Source organism: Passer domesticus, chromosome 5, assembly GCF_036417665.1.
Source record: "Passer domesticus isolate bPasDom1 chromosome 5, bPasDom1.hap1, whole genome shotgun sequence".
Lineage (NCBI taxonomy): Eukaryota > Metazoa > Chordata > Aves > Passeriformes > Passeridae > Passer > Passer domesticus.
In genome coordinates, this window is record NC_087478.1 from 81,271,345 (window position 1) to 81,292,443 (window position 21,099).

Below are 21,099 nucleotides of genomic sequence, written 5' to 3' on the forward strand. Positions count from 1 at the left end.
TCTAAGCTTTAGCTTACAAGCCCAAAGTTCTGAGAATTCCTCACATTTCAGATTCCGACAGCACAGCAGAGAACTCAGGGGTTAGCAAAAAGGCAGCTTCACAAATGTGAATTAGCTGCCCTTGGTCAGAAATAATTTTCTCCTGATAAATCAGAAAGTAAAAGCAGTAAATGGCAAAGCTCAGCTGCAAGTCCAGCATTTCTCTACATCAGCTGGCACTGGCTGCACTGGCAGAGCCCAACTTGCAGTGGCCCCACTTGGTGAGAGGCTTGCCTGTGAGCACAGTTGCAGTTTGTAGTCTGCACGTGGCTTCCTGTGGGTCCCCATCTCCCTTGAAATCCCTTCTGTCTTCTTGTGGTGACAGGGAAAACATGGCTTGAGTACATTCTCTCAAAATAATTATAACTGTGCACACCTCTGCTTAGGTTCTGAAGGCTACTGTAAAGGCAGTAAAGCACCCTAGTTTGGGAAACAAACTTGGTCATACCATTATGAAGTAACAGCACTGAAGTGAACACCTGCTTAACTTGCTTGATGGGAACCTATGTTTCTAATTTTTTCTCTTTTTTGAGAGGGAAAGATCATGCTGTCTCAGAGATCCACAACTTTGCATGTAATCAAATGACCTGTAATTTCTTACCATTGTTGATTCTGGTACAGAGATTTTATCTGGAACCTTTGTAATTTCTGGTTTTCCCAGGACATTAACACCTTTGCACTTTCAGCCTAGTGGAAATATTTAATTGGCTTGTTCCATAATGGGCTATAAAAATGTGAGTGTAGCACCTGCACTGTAAGCCTTTGGTTGAGCTGCTGGCTGTGATTTATGCTGCTGCTGTAAAATCTGTGGAGTGGCCCCAGGTGAGGAAGGCAGTGAGGGCTCCCCAGGACCCTTCCACACCCTTGGAGAGCACTCTGCTCTCAGCTCCACGAGTGGGATGGATAAAAGGGCACCTTGTAAGAGCTCAGTGCTCTTACATGGGGCTGGGATTTCCTTATTCTGCCTTCCCTGGCTGGCTCTGCAGTGGCTGCCAGGATTGTGTCAAGGGCACATTCTTTCCACTGCCAGAGGTGTTTACTGCACTATCAGCTGTGAATGGGCAAACAGAGCCCTCAGCAAGGGGCTGGCACACAAACAGGGACAGAGCAATCATCTCCAGTGGCCTGACCACATCCATGTCCCTGGGTTCATAGTCATTTTTTTCATTAACAACTCAATATTGAATTCAGGAGCCTGAAATATTTTTAAAAGCCTTTCAGTTCAGCTTAACTTCAGTTGAGAGAAGTCCTTCAGTGCAGCCAGTCACCTGCCAGCCTGCTGTGCTGGTTTGGCTTGCTCAGCTCTAGTCTCCAAACTGAAATATGGAAGGACCTCCAAAAAAGAGGGCAGTGAAAGGGGCAAGGGACTTCCCTGAGCTCAGAGTTTTGATTTGAAGTGAGAAGTCCACAAGTAGTTGGAGCAGCAGAGGAATTGACCCAAAAAAAATTTTCAGAGGTAGAGACAGCACTGATTAGAGAGAGAGAGATGTCTGGCTTGGAGAGCAGAACAAAAGCAACTGGAAAGCAGGAAATAGCATCAGGAAATGCTCCCCGTGCAAGAGCAAACAAATATTTGTACAGGAGAATGTGCAAGTGGCACTGCTTTCCTCCCACACTGCTGGTATGGTTGCCAAAGTGATGGGCTCCCTCTGAGTAAGCACATTTAATGTATGCACAGTGCATGTCAGTGTCTGAATAGCCCCCACAAACCTTGAAAATTAGATGAATTTGACAATCCTGAGTTTTTGGCTTTCTATCTGCACATCATGTGCATGAGAAGCTGAAAGTTCATTGGAGTGGAGCTGGTAAGACTTTCTGGGAATGTCTCTACAGCCATTTCTTTTCTTGGCTGAGGAGCTCCAGGCTCTGCAGCAGCTTCAGGAAATAAAACACACACTTGTCATGCAGACACAGGGAGGACAACTTTGTGTGAGTGGGTGATTGGAATGGATGGAGAGGCATCTTGCTGATTTTGGAGATAACACAGTCCCCAGAATGACCACTTAGGTGTCGGGGTTGTATTTGCCATGAGTTCATTGAAATATTACCCTGGAACCAGTGAAAGAAGGCATGAAAATTTCTTATTTATTGCTGAACTTTATAAGCTTTACTGGAGAGTCCTCTAAGGAGAATTGCTGGGTGGGACTCAGTTATGAACTCTGAAAATTGTTTATATTTGAAACAGACATGATGTGATGCAGACCTGAGAGATAGGAGGAGAATTCAGAAAATCTCTTTTGCCTGTCATGTGTGTAGCTTTAAGTTTATTCTCCTACATTTTCAAGTGGAGGCTTAATACCTATAAAATTATGGAAGGATGGTTTTGTTGTTTATACATTTATGAACTCAATAAATAAACCCTAAGCAGAAGTGATTAAACCTGAAATGGCAGCAGGGAATAGCTGTATCTCTTCTCCATCCTCTGATTCATTCCTAAGTCAGGATTTACGACTAACTCAATTAAATACACACTTTCTGCATAATTGCCCATGTGCTAGCAGAAAGTAGTCAGTTGTCAGGGATTTTGTTCATTTCTGGGTTGGCTGCCTGAGAACATAAGGAATTGGGAAGAAACTGTGGAATTACCCGTAAATTTTCTTAATTGAATTGAGCATAAGCTTTCAAGCTTAAGATGTGAGCAAGGAAAACTTTCCAGTTTCCAGGCAGAGCTGTCTCCTTGCAGTTATTTACACAGTGCTGCTTTGACTTGCTGTTAAAAAATTACACTGGGGTAGAGATTAGGAATTCAAAGAGCAGTTCTGTAAGGAAAATGCCTCGGTTTCATTCAGTAAGAGGAGATGTGTTACAGGAAGGAGAGAAGGGGGGCAGTGAGCAGGGCAAAAAACAGGACTGTTACTTCAGGCAGGTTTGAATATTCAGCCAGGGAAACCTTGACCCAGAAGAGCCTTTAGAATGTACTTTTTTACAATACTTTGGTAAGATGACTGAGAGCACGTGGCCCTAGATGACAGGGCAGCCTCCTCCCTCCCTCCTTCTCTCCTCATCATCACCCATCTTGTGTGGTTTTAATTTTTTTGAGGAATACTGTTGAGGGGATTGTGTTTCTGTCACAAAGCTACTGTAAAATTTCTAATCCCTTATTAAAAGTGACTCCTGAGCTCCTTTGTCCAGGGTTTAAATGTGCCTCATGGAGGACATGTCCATCCTTCTAAAGTTTGTGTTAAAGCAGTGCTCTGCTGCCCTTTCCTGCATTTCGATGTGAATTGTTAACTGAGATCAGAAATATCTGAAGAGATATCCTGTGATCTCTGATAACAGGAAAATGTACTTTAATACAAAAAGATGCCGTCTTCTTTTGCGTGCACACGTTCATAGTGTTATTTTAGCTCATCACAGGTAAGGTAACTTAGATTATTACTTGAAATATTGGTATTTTTCATGAAAATGCAGCAAACTTTTGTGTGCCAAATGGCATGTAATGCTTAGGAGCAATATTACACCTTCTATTTAATATAATTTCAAATTAGTACCTGCAGCTTATTATATTATCCCCACAGGATCTGGACATCTATCCTGGGATGACTTTACGATGTTGAATTGTATTTTTATTTGTTGATTTAGTCTAAAAATAAGTTTTGAGACTAATTTTAAGTATAAAGGAAAAGAAGCATAGTCTGTCGTACATCTTTTGTACATCATCTTTGGTCTTTTCTCCCTTGCCATCATGAAACGTTGGTGTGAGGTTTTATTTAAAGTAGCACAGAATTTCTTTCATTGTGTTCCAGATGAGTGTGCAAGAAGTGTAGCCAAAGGAGTGGTGTGTCTTCCACACCCTGCAGTGCTGGAAGTTTTGTGTGTTTCCCTGTAGTGTATGCTGAGAAATTCATTCCCCACGTTCAGACCTGCAGCACCTGACAGTGGCCAGGCAGAGAGAGAGAGGAGGATGGCGTGCTGCTTGTGTGATGCCTGGCAGCACTCTCTGAGCCCAGGCTGCCAGGGCTGCCCAGCAGGGTAAAACACAGCCAAGGGGTGAATTTCCCTGCCCTGCTGGTGCAGAATGCCTGGCTCTGGGCTGAGGTTTGCAGTAGCACCAGCCTGAAGCACACACACACCATGGAACTCTGCATTCCTCCCCCTCCCGCCCAAGGCTTTTGCTTTTTTGGGGGAGGTGGTGGTTGTTTTTCTGTGCCTGCTGACGTCAACAAAATTGCCAGATGGCATTTCAATGCTTTGCAAAGAGACAGGAGCCTTTTATTACCGGGGTCACGTGGATCCCATTCATTTGCATTCCCAGAAGTGGTCTAAAGCTTTTGCTCACTCCATAGGCAAAGAGTGCTCTGCACCTTCCAGGGACCCAGAGGGCCTTCTGTGGGATGCTGTTGCCTTGGGAATCCTTTAAGGGATGCAGAGATGAAGGCTTCACTTCATATTCATTTGGCTAATGTGGAAATGCTGGAAGTCTCCAGGCAGCTGTGCTTTGCAGAGGTTTTGTGGGTTTCTTTTTGAGCGACAAAGGAATACTTTTGTGAATTTAGGGTAATAAACAGACTTGCAGTTTAGCTCTAAGAGGGTTACTTACAGTCTCTCAGGCCCAGGTGACTCAGTAGCTTGTGGAACAAACATGCAAATCCAACAGTGTGATAAATATCAGCAGAGAAGAAGGGCTGTCAGGGTTGAGATTTTGAAGGTCTCAGGCTCTATCACTAGAGCTGGGCTGTGACGTGATGGATGCATTGAAATGGAACAGAGTCCCTTTATACCCCTAAACAGATGACTGGTAGCTCAGTACCAGATGCACAAGATTAAACCAATTTACTTTGCTGTGCTTGAGCCATCTCCACAGCAGCTGGGCAGGGGACATGGCAGAGTTTGAAGAACAATCAGAACAATCTCTCACTGACGTGGTGACTCCAGCCCTTGTCTGGCAGCTAACCCAGGAGAGAGGGAGCTTATGATGGGATTTGCAGTGGACCTTGGAGAAGTGAACCTGGAGGAACCTGCAAGGAACATGTGAGTGTTGGATAGGGGAAAGCCACACTTGATTTTGGGTAGCATGAAGACTTCTGCTTCTTGCAGATTAAGTGATCTTTGGAGTAGTTTCTCAGGTTAAATGTATTTCTGTCTGAGAAGGAAAGGTTTTATTTTTCCTTGAAGCAAATGCAAACTACCTTTGTTGGAGCACATGGACTCTGTGTGATGCAGAAAGGAGGATAAGTAATCTTGTTTTGACACCTGCATCCCAATTTGAAACTGGAACTCCCTAAACCATTCTGAGATTACCGTAGGCTCCAAAATGAGCAATAATCTGAGCTCACAAACCAGGTTTTAATACATTACTCTTTTATGTTCTACCAATTTCAGCTTTCAGATGTGCTTCTGTGGTGCCTCCCTGCTCACTGCAGTGACAAAGATGTGTGCAACTTCCCAAGGGCCATATGTCTCAAAAAAAAAATATGGGGCAACATAACCCTATGATCTTTCCAAGTGTGAATATTTTATTCCTTAACAAAGTGCTGTTGAAAGGCACTTTGAAATGCAGCATCACAAACTCCCCTTTCCTGCTTGATAAGCCATGTGTGAATATTGCTTACCCTTGTCTTACCAAATTCCCAGCTGTATGACATGCACTAAGGTCTGGTGATTTATCATGGTATTTGTGTATGTTAAGCATTGCTGCAATTCACATGGTGTTAAGTGGTCACAGAAGAACACACAAATAAATATGGTGAATTATTGGACTCTTCAAATTCGGTGCCATTATATTCTTGACTAGGAAGTGGAGAAATAATTTTAAACTGCCTCAGAGCAGACTGGGTGATGTTGCAGAGTCCAAAGAGTAATAACCAACTTGACCCTGCTTTCATAACTCCATTCTTCAACTGGGAGAAGAAAATGTAGAGTTTCTTTAGGGCTGGCATCTCAGGGAAAGTTATTGCTCATGCTGTGCTCCCATACCTAATTTAATTTCACCGGGGAGCAGCGATCACGTCGTGATTCACAGATCATGGAGCAGGAAACAGCCTGTCAACTTCTAGGGAGCTGGAAGGGGGGAGAGTTGCTCAGAGAAAAACAGAAAATCTGTTTTGTGAGGGAATTCAGCTCATGAGCACAGCAGGCAGACTTCAGTTCTGCTGTGGACTCCTGGTGAAGTCAAAGGAGTCACTCTGCAAGATTAATTTGCCCCTCTGTTTTTCAATTTGTAAGGTCTTGAGTGCAGAGGAGTCCTGTGGTGGATTAAACACAAAGCAAACAGGCAAAAAAACGAGTACCACTCTTTCTCATCAAGAATCAGAGGCTTTTGAGACTTCAGTTTGAGCATGTCCCTTCCATCCCAAATGAGCTGTACCCAGCTGAGGACATGCAAATGTAAATCCTTTACATCTTTTTGCAATTCACATCAATAACTGAAAGAAAGCATGCTTACACTAACATGCACGTGGAAATAATGCTTTTTGTGTGTATGTGCGTTGATGTTTCTTTATTGGCATTTTAATCTGCTTTCATTTTCTATCTTCCATTATTATTTGTACATGGATACTCTCAGTAGCTCTTCTGGGGGGGAAAAAGTGCAATAAACTTCAGCCAAATTTAGAAAATACTTTCATGCTGAAACACTTCACACTTACAGGTAGAGTTTAGCATCTTCAACAGCTCTGATAACAGAAACAGAACTTGGGGAGAAGAAAGAGGCATGTATATGTTAACCTTACGTGTTGGACTTGGTTCTCTGAAAGGAATTCTGCTTTCTTAATACAAGCACTGCATGTATTGCCGGGGAGTTTTGTGTTCCTAGAGAAACTTCTGCATTCTTTCTGCTGTGGAATATTTTAGTATGAGAGTCAGCTCAAAATGCTATGAGGCTCCCTCCACCTCCCCCAGATGCACTAATTTCTTTGTTGTTTGTACAAGATTTGCAAGATCGTTGGAATGAATGTGAACAGTGAGAGATTACTGGGCTAATATATAAAAAAACATGGATTAAGATCTTTTTCCTCCCAAATCGATGATGGCATTTCATGGGCACAGCAGAGCTACAGTCCCGATTTGAAGGAAGAGTGGTGCCATCTGGTGATCCCTGGAAAAGGCTTTTCTGCACCTAAAGCTGCAGGATCATAAAGCATGGTCCCTGTGTGAAGAGCTCTGCTCAGCTGTAGCATGGCTGCTGCCTCACACCCTCTCCTGAGGCTCTTGGAGTGGTCTGGCACAAGGTGGTGTGCTCATTTATGGCAGTATTTGTGCTCCAGCCTGGCACAGCTGTTCAGACGAGGTAATTTCTGTAATTTCTGTAATGTTCTCTCTCCCATCCCTTTCTCCTGGTCTGATTTTAATGGTGCAGCTGGATGTCCTCACATCTGTGCTGCCTGACCCTGTCTCCTGCCCTGCCACTGTGAGACCCTGGTGAGCAGGCAGAGACCCTCAGAGAGAGGAGGCTCATTTTGGGCTCCATCCCCTGGGAGCTCCAGGCTGCCTGGCTCTGCTCCTAAGGCTGGGGCTGGTTATGTCCTGTCAGCAATGAGGGGCTGGCGTGCAGATCATCACCTGTGAGACCCTGGTGGGCAGGCAGAGACCCTCAGAGAGAAAAGGGACGTTCTGGTCCATCCCCTGGGAGCTCCAGGCTGCCTGGCTCTGCTCCTAAGGCTGGGGCTGGGTTCCAGCACAAGACCCAGCAGATCTCTGGTCTCCTCCCTGGTTGTGTCCTGTCAGTAACGAGGGGCTGGCATACAGATCATCCCCAGGCTGCTGTTCCCCAGGGCAAGCAGAGCTCAGCCTGCTGCTCTGGAGCCACGTGGGTTTTTCCCTGGCTGGCAGCTTGGTGCAGGGAGGAAAGGTGGTCTTGTCTCCAAGGTGGGTTCATGAATTGTTTGTTCAGAGCTAAATGAACATCCTTTCACAAGCAGAAATAGTTACTGTGTGTGGTTAGAAGCCTGCCCATGGACAGGTTTTATTTAAGAGAATTTGTTTTGTGTAATTGGTGGATCGTCCTTTGGCTGGTTTGCATTTAGGCTGGTCACATCAGCATCTCCCTTAAAGGAGACCCCATATTTTATGTACGTGGTTTTATCTTGTTTGACTGGTTTCAAAGTATACCCAAACCCACACAAATCAGGTTTCAGAGTCGAGTGTGATGTCCTGATTGTAACATGTATGTTTGTTTGTAGGTGGCACGGGCCTTTAGAGTTGTCTTTATACACAAAACATTAAACAGCCTTTAGAGACAGTTTTTGATTTGCATTTTCTTCTCTGTTTAAAAAATGGCCAAGGAAATGTTAATTTATTTCTTTCCAATCAATTCCCCTTCCCTTATTTAAACAAAGCTATTAACATGTGTGTGAGGTATATTACTGTGGCTCTGTATAGAATTAGATAATTATATAGTTAGTTATGAATTAAAGACCTGTTTATATCATGCCAGAAAAATGCCATCCTAATTGAAGGCATTTTTCCTAAAAGGCAGAACAAAGTGGGTCCTCATCATGTTGCCTTCTTGTGGCACCTTGATTTTATTGATGGGAAACCAAACATGTTTCTTTGATCTGTCAGTGAAAAATAAAAGGGCAAGTGCATAAAAGTGTTGTGCATAATTAACGTGGTTGGGTATTTCGTTTTGCTATAGCATCATACAGAATTCTTCAGCTTTACTCTCCACAGCAGTTGTAGCTTGCATTAAAAGAGGAAATGGATACAAATAAATTTTTACTTAGATTAAGGGTAGTCTTCAGACTCCTGGAAAAATGCCAACCTGTTGCACAGTGAGCATTATTGACATGCATTTTCTGCTCTGTGTTAGCTAGGAATGACAGTAATTAAAAGAACAAATCATTTAAATGAAGTGATTCTTCTTTCTAGAGAGGGTTGTTTCCTAATGTTGTTGCCAAAAGTCTCTCAAAGGCATTAGGAGAAGAAGGAGGGTGTACAGAGAGAATTGATCAGCAATTTATGGCTTTGGTTTTTTTTTTTTTACTTTAATGGGACAGATAGGATATCTGGGGCCACTGGTAACACTCAGATGGAAGCAGTCAGAAGATCCTAGAGAATTAGGAAGACACAATCCATATGCTTCATCAGCTGATCAGCCAGAGCACCGTATGGCAAACAATTTGGCATGTGGTCTGTTTCAATTTGTTAACAAATATGTTTACATAAAGCTTTGTGATGAGAGCTGCACGTGACTGCTCACCAAGGTCAGGGCTGGGAAGTTGAGTGTTTTCTTGTGATTAAACTGGTCTTTTATCCTTGTTGTTCTGAGCTTAACCTCTCAAAGTTAAACTCACTTTGGGGAGGATCTTCTGCTTCAATACCCTGCCTTAGGTCACCAGTGTTAACAAACCTGAATATTGAAATTATCTTGGAGTCTAATCCACTATGGATCCCACTTAATTCAGCTGTGAGCCTCTGACCACAAGAGACACACTAAGACTTCTACAGAAGTCTAGTGCAAATATGGGCACCAGGCTGTTCCTCACAAAGAGAAACCATAACCTTTTTGAAAAAAAAACCAAAAAACTGAGGAACTTTATTCCATCATTTTCAAACTAAAGATTTAAGTTTTGAGAAGTTGATGTGATTTCTTGTTCCTGTCTTTTAATAAAACTGTTCTGAAATTGCTGAAGAAAAGCCAAAATAAGCCCTTTCTGTCACCAGAAATTCCAAAACCAATAATTTTTCTGTCAGTACAAAATACTTTTTGTGTTTGTGTGAAGTTGTCTGTGCAGTCTGAATCCTTGAGCTGCTGTTTCTCGTTTGGTAGGACACCACACTGTTCTCTGTGCAAGAGAATCATGTGATTGTAAATCTCATCAGCAAATAGCTCAATACTGTGTGCACCAATTAACAGCATCAATTCTGAGCTGAAATGTCAAGTCTCTGCATTGATGTATCTTCCAAAGTCTTTGGTTTTAGATGGTAAAACAGATTTGTGTGTTGACACTTCTTTTCTATACCTCCTTCTATAAAAATTCAGTTAAGACTTTTAATTTCAAATTTTTTTCAAAAATTCAATTAAGTCTTTTAACCTGTCTGCCAGGATCTATGCAGTGTACCTACTCATTGGTAGTAAGTGCTTCTTTAGCACTTACTGGTGCATCATCACTGATTTATTACTGCAGTAAATTCAGATGAACTACCAAAGTTCAGCTTCACAAGGACATTTAACATTTAAAAAAGCCCCATGTGCAACCCACAGTTTATTTTTTTTTCCTTAGTGTCCACATCCAAGCAGAAAACATAACTCACAGTGGAGATAGAAATCATTGTCAAGTGTGGTTGCCAGCATAAGCACCAGTGCTTCATGATCTGTGTCTGTTTTCTGGTCTCTATGGCTCTGTTGCCTTTTGTAAATGAGAAGCTGGTGCTGTTATATTTAGATGTGAGTTTGAATCCAAGCTTTCCAAAAACACAGAAGTGTTTGGCCCTCATAAAATAGTGCAGACCCTGAGCCAGGAAGTCAAGAGTTCAGTATGGTGAGATATTAATGATGCAGAAGTACAGATTGGGTCTATCTCTAATTAGAGTTGAGAAGCAGCCGGGGTGTCATAATTAGGAATATTACATGCATTTTACTTTTTTCTTTTTCTGAAGTGCAAGTCAAGCACTGCTCACAACCTAAAAGACACAAGTTGAAAGTAAGACTTTTCTTAGATTAAAACTGTGCTCAAGACAAATCTGTCACCAGCTCCATGGAAGAAATTAGAGATTGCTGAAATGACTTAGAAAATCCTAGAGCCTTTAGCATCCGGTGTGTAGATTAAAGGCCAGAACAGCAGGGGCTGAAAATGGCCATCTGATGCAGGCACTGACCTGTGGTTATCAGCTGTGTACCTTGTATCTCAGCAGGCAATTTTTTTTTTTTTTTTTTTTTTTTTTTTTTTTTTTTTTTTTTTTTTGTGACAGCAAAGGCAAAATAAGCCCACAGTATAAACTAACCTTGTGTGTCTTTAAGTTGGTCCTTGCAGGTCAAGGATGAAGTAGGTTGAAAGCAGTCCTCAGGGCTTGCTGCTCTGTCAGTTTATATCTGTGGTAAGTGAAAAAAAATATTTTAATATCACAGAAGGCATGCAGAGGATGGTGTTTTATATTTATTGTATATGAATTGCTGGTTCTCTGTTTTTTGATCTTCATTGAAGAGTCTGCCAATAAATAATCCAGGAGAGGTGGGGGATTTTCACATCTAGTGCATGCTTAAATGTGAGTTTTGGAGGTCATGGCTTTAGATGTTAGTAGCTTGTATTTTAGAGAAGTAATAGCTCTGCAGCAGCTATGATGAAGGATTTGGGGGCTGCAAGTCCCTAGGGCTACAGCTGGGTGGTTTGTTTTTTTTTAATGAGTCATAATAAAAGCATCCAAAGCCAAGTGTTACAGAAAAATTATTAATTCTTTTCACAGAGGAGTTCATTAGTGACATAAAGTCATGAGAAAGAGGAGGAGGCATCTCTAGCACTTGGTGGCTATTAACTGGTATTAGTGTGAGTGCTTAAAGTCAGGAGAACTGAAATAATGCAAACCACAAGGTCTGATGGAGAAGAAAAGAATGTTGAAATTGGACCAATTTGTCTGCAGTGAGGCTCTCACTGGAGTTTGATGTGCAGAGGATTTATCCTTTTCAAAAGGTGCAAATATCACTGCCTCCCTTTGGCTTCATGGAAAGCCTGTTCTTAAAAATGGACCACTAAATATCAGTAGTGTTCATGGTCACTGGGGAATTTTGTGGGATCCTTCTGCTCTGTTGCTGCAGCATATGGGAAACATGGCCCCAGATATACATCTGGCTGCTGCTGTCATTTCCAAATCCTTATTGTAATTCCAGTAAGAACAGAGTGAACATTAAAGGCTCTTTATCAACAGCTTCACTGATGATTACTTCCTAGTTTCTAATTTTTTCTTATTCTGGTTTTCAACACTAAAAACCTTATGAGGTTTTTTTTTTTTTTAGTTTATTCTCCTGTGACAACTTCTTTTTAGTAATTGAAAATTTGACACCTGTGTAGCAGCTTTTCACTCCCCCCCCCAATGTTTTGTCTTCATTTAGAGGCTACATTTATTTGCATTATGTTTTTAATGATATTTGATAATGCTCTTCTTAATACTGTTCAACAGTTCTTAGTGAGGGGCTGGGATGAATCCTTAGCTGGGTTTATTTTCATACACATTTCTGCAGCTTGCTGCTAATTGTGAGGTTGCTTCTCAAGTTGCATCCCAAAAGAGCCTGAAGTACTTTGAAAGGGAGAAAATATGGCAGTACGTGGCTCCTTTGGCTTTGCTCTGGTGTAACTGAGGCTGTCAAGTTGAAAATGTGGGAGGATTAGTTAGTACACAGAAGGCAGAGCACTGATTATTGCTTTCAATGGATCTTTTTTTAACTCATGCTGTGTATTTGGCTGCTCTGTTTTAGTTCACCGTAGAATTAAAATAGCTCTCTGTGCTGAGCAGACATGTAAGCTGTAAACTCAGGGGTAGGATCACCAGGTATTAATAGATGGTTTATCCTCCTGCGTGTGCACCCAGCACCCCACTCCTGCTGGGTTCTAGCAGGAGCTCAAGTTGAGGCTGAAGACAGTTGTCACTGTTTTCTTCATATGAACACAAACTATCAGCTTCAAGCTACCAATTTGAGACCATCTGATGTACAAATTGGAGAACAATAATGTAAGACAATTGAGGACAGCCTCTGAAGCACAGAATTGTTTTCCTTGGTCTGTGTTACTCAAAGCAGATTTGAGTCCCATTTAGAATTTAATTTTTCCCATCTGGGGTGCTTTAATTAAAAGCAATAATTTTTAAAGTTCCTAGTTTGGTTGGAGTGGCGTCTACTTCGTAAGTAATCAACCCTGACTGTGACTGACTCTGATCTGCTCTACATCATCAAGTAGTTCTTTGGGCTGGATAGTCGTGATGTTTTAATGTTTTTAGGCAGCCAAATAGCACGGAAAGTCCCTTGGAACTGGGTGACTGTGTCCCCAGGGCTCTGCTGAGAACATCAAATACCAGCGTCAGAGTTTCCACGAGGTTTGCAAGCTGTGACCGGCGGCTCTCAGCCAGGAAGCTCAGCCTGAGCTCTCGCCTCCTTCCAGGAGCTGCTTTCCCTGGATCCTCCTCGTGGCATGCCTGATGCAGGAGGTCATCCCAACTGGCTGAGTGTCTTCACTTGGGCTGGGGTTTCCCAAGGAGCCCGAGGCAGAGCACGTGTATGGCTGGCTGCAGCTTGCCCCTTGCCACGCTGTGCCACCCAGCACGCCCTCTGTCCCTTTCCCCTACGCCTTCCAGGGCTTCCAGCTGTGCTCTGCTGTGGCAGGAGGAAGTGTGGAAAATTAAGTACCACTTGATGTCAGTAGCAGTGGAGTTAGTTCATGGGAGGTCCTTTCTGTCAGATATATAAATGACAGGGATTTAATTATGTTGCATTGGGTTGTGTCCAGTACTTACATCCACACGGGTTCAGACTTTCCTACTCTGTAGGTCTTGAATCTGGACAAATCCAGTCCTCCCACTCCTTGAGATTATTTCTGCATCTATCTTTTTATTGTTGCTCTGTTGCTAGTGACCACTAGGATATTTTCCTTCTGTGTATGTAACAAATCTGGAAAAGCCAGCTAGGTGACCTGAAAGCAAGAACCCACAGCCTCCCTCAAAAGTTATAGATGGCACCAAAGCTGCAAAACAGCTCAAAAGTGCTCTCTGTTTCTTGAATGTGATCCTGTGCCCTTTGGAATGTTGTGCACAGTGCAAGAGGACACGTGTGCAGTGTGTGGGGGTGAGCACACTTAGGGCAGTTCCACGGTGGGTTTCTGACAACCCACAGAGGTCGTGCTGGGCTGGCTTTGGTTTCATTTTTCCCGGGGACTTCACAACCAAATCAGGATATATCAGGGCAGGGGAAGCAAAAGGCCTTACTGCACCTCCAGTGCCTGCTGCAGATTAAGTGGTATCAGTTTACGAAGAGTTTTTAGGATGGATGAAAGACTCCAACAGTCTCCTTGTAAATGTCTGAGCAATTTTCCTCAAACACTGAAATAACTCACCCCAGACAGATACCTGGCAGTATGTGTTTCAGTCTGAGCTCTTTGGCTGACAAAGCTGTCACGAACTGAAAGATCCTGTAATGGAAGAAAGTTAGTCAGCTGTAACTGTGAGCTTTGTGAGTGGTGTCACCTAAGGTGGAGATGCAGGATGTGGGGACTGCAGCTGCCTCCCCAGACAAAGCGTGCTGCAGACAGTGATACATTCCACAGGTTTTATAAGAAGGGAGAAAAAGTATTTCCTTCTCAAACCATTAAAGAATGGTGGTGTTGTCATCCTGGTTTTCTAAAGAAAGTAGTCATGCTCCTCTGTGGCAGTTTCAAACAAATGTGGCAGATGGGAGCAGGTTTCAGAGATTATTATCTTCCTAGAAATTTTATGTTAGGCAGTGGTGGGATACAGGAGGAAGGTCCAAATCAGTGGCCTTGCTTGGTAGCAGCAGAGGACTGGTAGTTGAATGTACTGTGAGATTGCAGAGCCAGCCCTGCAGGAGGCTGCTCAGCCCGTGCACAGCCACCCCAGGCTGGGCTGCCTGCTGCTGGCTCCGGGGCCTCGGGGCTGCTGCTGAGGAAAGCGCTCACTGCTATACACGGAGGGGACACAAAGTGTGGCTCTTTAGTGAGACCCATTTCATCAGATCCTGCTTTTGCAGAGCTACTTTGGAACACTTCCTGTGGCTGCTCCGTGATCCTTGGGCTCTGGCATCTCCCTGGCATTACAGACACACGTTGTGTGGCAGTGATGACATTTCTGCCCTGCAGATCAGAGTTCAGTGTAATTGTTATGAGGTAGCTCTGCTTTGCTCTGCTGGTGCCATCCCCAGCATCTTGGAGCCGGGATTAAAACTCAAATCGTTATGGCTCCAGCAAGATTTAGAGTTTCCTTCATTGCGGGCTCATCTTTTGTGCCTCAGTGTCTGGTTTATGGTTATGTGGCCCTGGGTGCATTAAAGACTCAACAGCAAAGCCAGGGACTACATAGATGCCTTGGAAAGGTTTTAGTTGATCAATGTGATGAGACAACAGGAAGATGCTATTTTCAGCCCTACCAAAGAGTGTGCCTTGCAGAGCCCGTGGCTGGTTGACCTCCAGAGAGCACTGGGAATGCTGTGCTTCATTAAGCTGGAGAAATGATCCTCATAAACATTTTCTTTGCTCATCAGAGAAGACAAAATCTGAAATCTTGTGTTAGTACAAAACAAGAGAAAAATAAACATAAAATACTCGGGTTCTAGAGCTTTAAATAGAGAAAAGTGAAATGCGAAAGAATTGCATGCACGCTTTTTTCCTTAGTCATTCAGTGGAAGGTGGAGTAGTTAAGTCTGTGGCGCCTTTAAAATGATTCATTATTTCCATAGAAGCCAATTGATGTTTATCCTTCAAATTGCTCTGTGGACATTAAAATAATGGAGAATTATATTTGCTTTTAATTTTGTTTCCAGACAGCTTGGCCTGAACATTTATGATGTGACTTGGAAACCGTATCAAATAGTGATTTATAGCTGCTGGTAATTGTGTGAAGATTGAAGATACGCTGGATGCCGCTTTCCTTTGCTTTTTTTTCCTCTTTGCCTCCCCCATTCTTTTGCTTACAGAGTGCTCTTGAGTGTAACGTGGTGAAAGGCCAACATCTCTGCCTTCATTGCTTTTCCTTGTACAAGCCACAGCAAATGAAGGTTTTATTTCTCCTTAATATGAGGCTGTGTGAAATTCATTGTGGTTTGTATTTGATAATTGGTTTGGGGTTTTTTTTTTTTTCCTTTGCATAAGTTTTGACTGGTTTTGTGTTGTCATGATAATCACCCCCTTTGTAGGGTGCAGAGAGTGGTGTTTTTTAGTTAAGCTGGATGAGAATAATATGCAAAACATGAATGGGGAGGGGGAAGACTTCTCTTTGTGGTAAGGCATCTGTTGAGTGTATGGATATCAAATCTGCTCCCCAGGTGAGCCAACACAAGTATTCCTACCTAAATTTATCTACCAGGTCTTATGGCTCAAGGAATTTGTTATTCCTATTTTCCTAAATTCATTTTTCCTGCACAGTTTTTATCTGCTTTTTCCTCCTACTGAGTAAAAAGCTGTTCTTAGAGTTTTGTGCATAATATAATTTAACAGAAGAAAACAAAGGGGATTTTGTGGACTGTAGTAGAAAAGCCCAGTAAAGGTTATTCAAATTTTGAGAACTTCTCTAGTCATGTTGCAAACTCCAAAATAAATAATATAAACCTAAAAATTCTAAATTATTATTAAAATTTTCCAGGATACTGTTTTCATGTTGAATATAAGAGTGTTCCTTACAGTTGTTTCCTGCCCTGACAAAAACCATCTGTGTGATACTGGGACATGCTACTTTTGTGGTTTGGTCCTGCACATGCAGCAGTGTGTTTTAGGTTTGTTTGTTTTTTTAATTTCTGTACATAAAAGGAAGCCTCAAAATATGCAGCAAGTGCATTTGGGCCCACTTAGGAATTCCAGATGGCACTGTGGCCTGAACCAGCTGTTTTTCAGCACTGTAAGGAATTATTTTTTCTTCTTATCTTAGTTAAAAATGAGCCTGTTTAGTTTTGCTTTTGTTCCCAGCCTGTTTGCTTTCTCATTCTCATGCCCCAGAGCATTTCAGTTTTAGTCACTGCATGACATTGCTGAAATCAGGGCTGGAATGAAGTCACAAAAATGAACAGCAAGCCAGTCTTATCCAAAAGTCATGGGAGGGAACTGCATTCACAACTATTGGCAAAGATGAGCAAATGAACACTGACCATTGTGAAATTAAGTTCACCTTATCTTAGCTCCTCGTTGTTTTGTTTTGTTTTATCAAATTAGTTGTTTGTTAGTGTTTGCAAACGTTGTTCATGCCACAATTCCCGAGTATCCGGCCTTGGAGCTTCAATGAGAAAAGTGGTTTGGAAAGAATCCAAATCAGTTCATGCAGAGGCTATGCACGTTAGTAGAAAACAAGTAACAAAGGCTGAGCATGGATTTTGTCTGCACTTTTACCCTAAAAGACTCCCTGCATATGTATCTGTGTGCATGTGTGTGTATGTGCATATATACGGTACATGTGCATATATGTGATCACATTAATCTCAAATTTTCAGCAGTTTACTCTCTTGCTTTCACATCCTCACAGTGATTTACACTAAATTCCAGGTTTCCTTGCCCTTTAGGGAAAAACATCATCTGCTTTCTGAGTAATGGTCTGCCAAGCATATGCAGCTCTTCACTGTTTTTTAGTAGAGACTCTGAAAAGTAAAATATTTTTAAATGTTCTCGTGCATTCAATTTGTAATAATTTTTAGAAAATAATAATTTAAACACCTGTAATTTTACCTAGTCAGACTAGTCTGATTGTACTGTAAATTGGCCCTGAGATAGATGAACCATTCCTACTTCTTGAGTCACAAAACTCATCACAGCCTGGCATTTGATTGGGACAAATCTGCTGGGTCTCAGAGTTAAGGTCACCAACACCCCTGACAGCACAGGGAGCTGGAGGCCCTGTGGCAGAAACCTACCGTGGAGAAGGGCTCTCCCTCTCCCCACTTGGTTCCAATCATAGAGAACAATGCTGGCTGCTTTGCAAAATATCAGTACTGCTGTACAGAACCTCTGCTTTCAGCCCGCTGAGTCAGACTTGTTTACTTCATAGAAGTATTAATCTCTGCCTCTGATTGTCAACTACTCCAGGCTCCAGGCTTAATAGAATTTCAAGCTGTAGATGACACAGTTTTGCTGAAAATATGAGGCTTCTATTGCATTTTGAGTGATGTATTCTGCCTCACTCCCCTTTGGTTCGTTTGCCATGGCTGAGGTTAAGATGGATAATTAATTACTCCCATCCCAAGCCTTGTCCTTTAATTTAATGATTTTCTTTAGCATCTGCCAGAATCTTCTGCATGCACTCCTGAGATGTTAAGCAATGAAAGAGCCATTAAGTTGAATTCAGGCATTAATTTTTTTTCAGTGGGATGAAGTAGCACTCCAGTAGATTAGGCAGTTTCTGGTTTATGTTATTTCGTAGCATGGCAAAGAAATGTGGGAAGAGGCTGATTTTCTGGCTGCAGGAGAGGATGGTGAATGGGGAAGCCTGTCTTCTGGTGCTGCAGCTTGCCTCAGTCTTAGCAAAAAACAGGACACGAGAAGGATCAGTGCAGTGAAACATGCAATTGCCAAGGGCCTGATGTCCATGTTACACAACTGGGAAGACAGAGGGAAGAGCTTTAGCTGTACTTAACTAATATATCACTTCCCTCAGAAATGCTTTTTTATTGCCTGTAAAGCCTTTTCTGAGAACGAAGCAGCGTCAAGTTGTGTTGCTCTGTTCTTTGTGTTTTGAGGTCCATGAGCGCTGTCATGAGTCATTCCTGGCTGGGGCTTTCATCACTCTCCTTCTCAGTCTGACCAATTCTCCATCCTCTTTGCTTGCCACTCCAAGTAACTCATACATTCTTTTCACAGACATAACTTCCCCATTTAACAAACTATGTATTTTAGCTTTTTCTAAGAAATACATGAAAGCAAATTAGCACAAAATCTGCTGCAATGGTCTCTCTGGGAAACTGCACGTACACCTGCTAAGCCCCAAACAGTAACAGCAGGACTGAGCTTATGTGTCAGAGACACAACAAAGGGAAAATGGTCACTCTTGGAGTGCCTTGAAACAGCAGATCCATGCAGAATTTATGGTGGGTTTAAGTGCACCATCTAGTGAGGCTGAAATGTCACTTCTGCATTTAAATTCCATATGCCTTCTGCCTTTTTAGATGTTTTACTTCTGTGTACATCCAAGTCTCACTGTTCTTTATTAAGAGTTTAAAGAGCCTCAGACCTTTGTAATTATACTCTATACCTGTCAATCCACAGACTTGACAACTTTAAGGTTTAAATAAATCCACTTTTTACTCTATTTCAGTTTTGCTATAGCTGCCCAACATGCAACTGCTTGGAGAAGAATGTTGTTGCTACCATACCAGAATACTATAATTTAGTTGCATGGAGATACTTTACTAATCTCAGTATATACTTGGGATTAATTTAATTCATCTAGGCCTAAGCACTGAACATTAGTTGTTCTAGATTAGTTGTTCTGTAGTTAGTACTCAGGCAGCTCTCAGGAGAGTCTCCTCCCATCCCAAGCCATGTCTCCAAAAAACTGTTTGTGCAAATAGGCCCTGGCTATTGACCACGTCTCTACAGGGAGCCTGAACAATTTATTCAGATGGGTTGAGTCAGCTGCAGATGGTGAAAGCTGTGAAATCAGATATGATGGAATTCCAAAGTCTTTGCAGACCGATGATCGATCTATTCAGCATTGTTCTCTGTATTTAAAGAATTATCTCATGTTATTTTTTTTCCACCTGCAGCCGCTTTAACAGAAGCTGTGAAGAGTTCACCACAGCTTGAGGCAGTGCCTAGCAGCACTGTTCACTCCTGTTTTCTCACCTGTATTATTTCTCTTTCTTTAGTCTTCTGGCACCAGCATCACCGTGGACATCGCTGTCATGGGAGAAGCACACGGGCTCATCACAGACCTCCTGGCCGACCCTTCGCTGCCCCCCAACGTCTGCACGTCCCTGAGGACAGTGAGCAACCTGCTCAACACACAGCTGACCTTCCAGGCCATCCACAAGCCCAGGGTGAACCCCTTGGTGTCCTTCAGTGAGAACTACACTTGCTCTGACTCCGAGGAATGTCCGGAGAAGGGAGAGAAACTAGCAATTCCCAAGGTGAGTGCTGGGGCCTGCCTCTCCCTAAAGGGACACCACTGGGCTGTCAGACATCACTGGGTTTTTTTGTGTGAATTGCCATCTCTTCTTCCTTCCCTTAATCAGAAGGGTAAAACCTACAGAAGTCAATTAAAAAGCTTCTGTTGATGACCTTCAGGTGCTTTGGATCAAGTCTAAACTGTTGCGTACCCCACAAACTAACAAAAATAATCACAGTAATTGGTGTGACAAATACTGTGAGCTCATAGAAGTTGTCTTTAGAAGAAAAAGACAGAACCATAAATACACATATATAATACTGCCTTTTTAAAATGGCTTTATGAATGCTCAGGGATCAGGCAGGAAATAACCAGTGTTAACCACCCACATGTAGCAAGTGAACAGCTAGAAAGAGCACATCAGATTTGAAGTAGATGAATTGTAGGTTTGTTGCTAATTAGCTGTCCTGCAAGGCTTACATTTCATTTCTGAAACTAAACCAAAATGCTTTTGTAGTGCAGCCTCCCTTGTAAAATTAAATATAGGCAGAGTACATTGCACAGGCGAATACTTTTATGTTTTTACAGTTTAAATGGCACAGCCAGTCATTCATTCCAGCATTTCCAGGCATCTGAATTGCAACGCTCGTGATTCTTTTATTACAGTTTAGTGTGATGATAATTGCCACCCTATTTGCCTGTTTAGCAGCTGTATGTACAAAATAGATGTTCACAGGTTTTTAAGCACACTTCCCAGTTTATTTTAGTGGCCATATCTAGAATGGCTGAACCCCAGGCTCTGAGGGGAAGAGTTAGTGGAAGAGCAGTGCTATCACATGAGCACACACAGGGAACAGATCCTAGTTTGCTGTTGCATAATACCCTGTGAGGAGAAGAGAAATGAAGGATGAAGAAATGAGTTAATGCTACAGAGAACTAATTTGATTGAAGAATTCATTGACCTAAATGTATTATGGTCTAAAATAAATAGTTTGCATGTCTTTATTTAAGTGTCTAAAAGCAGATTTAGGACCTTCACCTTAACCATCTGACACTTAGCTTTTGTGTAAGGAGATAATGTGTTAACTTATCTATCTGCAACTTTGAGCTTCAGAACCACAGATGTCTTATATCTCATATTTCTTAACCCTCTGGCAAAGTCCAAGCTCTCCATTGCAGATATATTTATTTTAGTTCTTAACTATAAACACTTTACGAGAACTTCACAAGAGAAACAGCTTAAAAAATTATAGGATCTGCCACAGCAAATCTGGCTCCAAAAAAAAAAGATCCTTTATTTTCTTTGCCTTCAAAGATTATTAAAAAAAAAAAAAAAGTGAATCCTGTTATTTGGAGAAATGGAGGAGTCAGGTTAAAGAAAAA

The 21,099-nt window shown here is 42.2% G+C and overlaps 1 protein-coding gene across 10 annotated transcripts in view; it reads left to right on the plus strand.

Annotated features, from left to right (window-relative positions):
* PDE3A (phosphodiesterase 3A) overlaps positions 1-21,099 on the plus strand; it is a 227,101-nt gene that overhangs the window by 166,616 nt on the left and 39,386 nt on the right. For all 10 annotated transcript variants that reach the window (XM_064421427.1, XM_064421429.1, XM_064421432.1 and 7 more), the window contains one exon: positions 19,478-19,738. In XM_064421427.1, the coding sequence (XP_064277497.1) occupies positions 19,478-19,738 (261 nt within the window). The remainder of the gene's footprint in view (positions 1-19,477; positions 19,739-21,099) is intronic.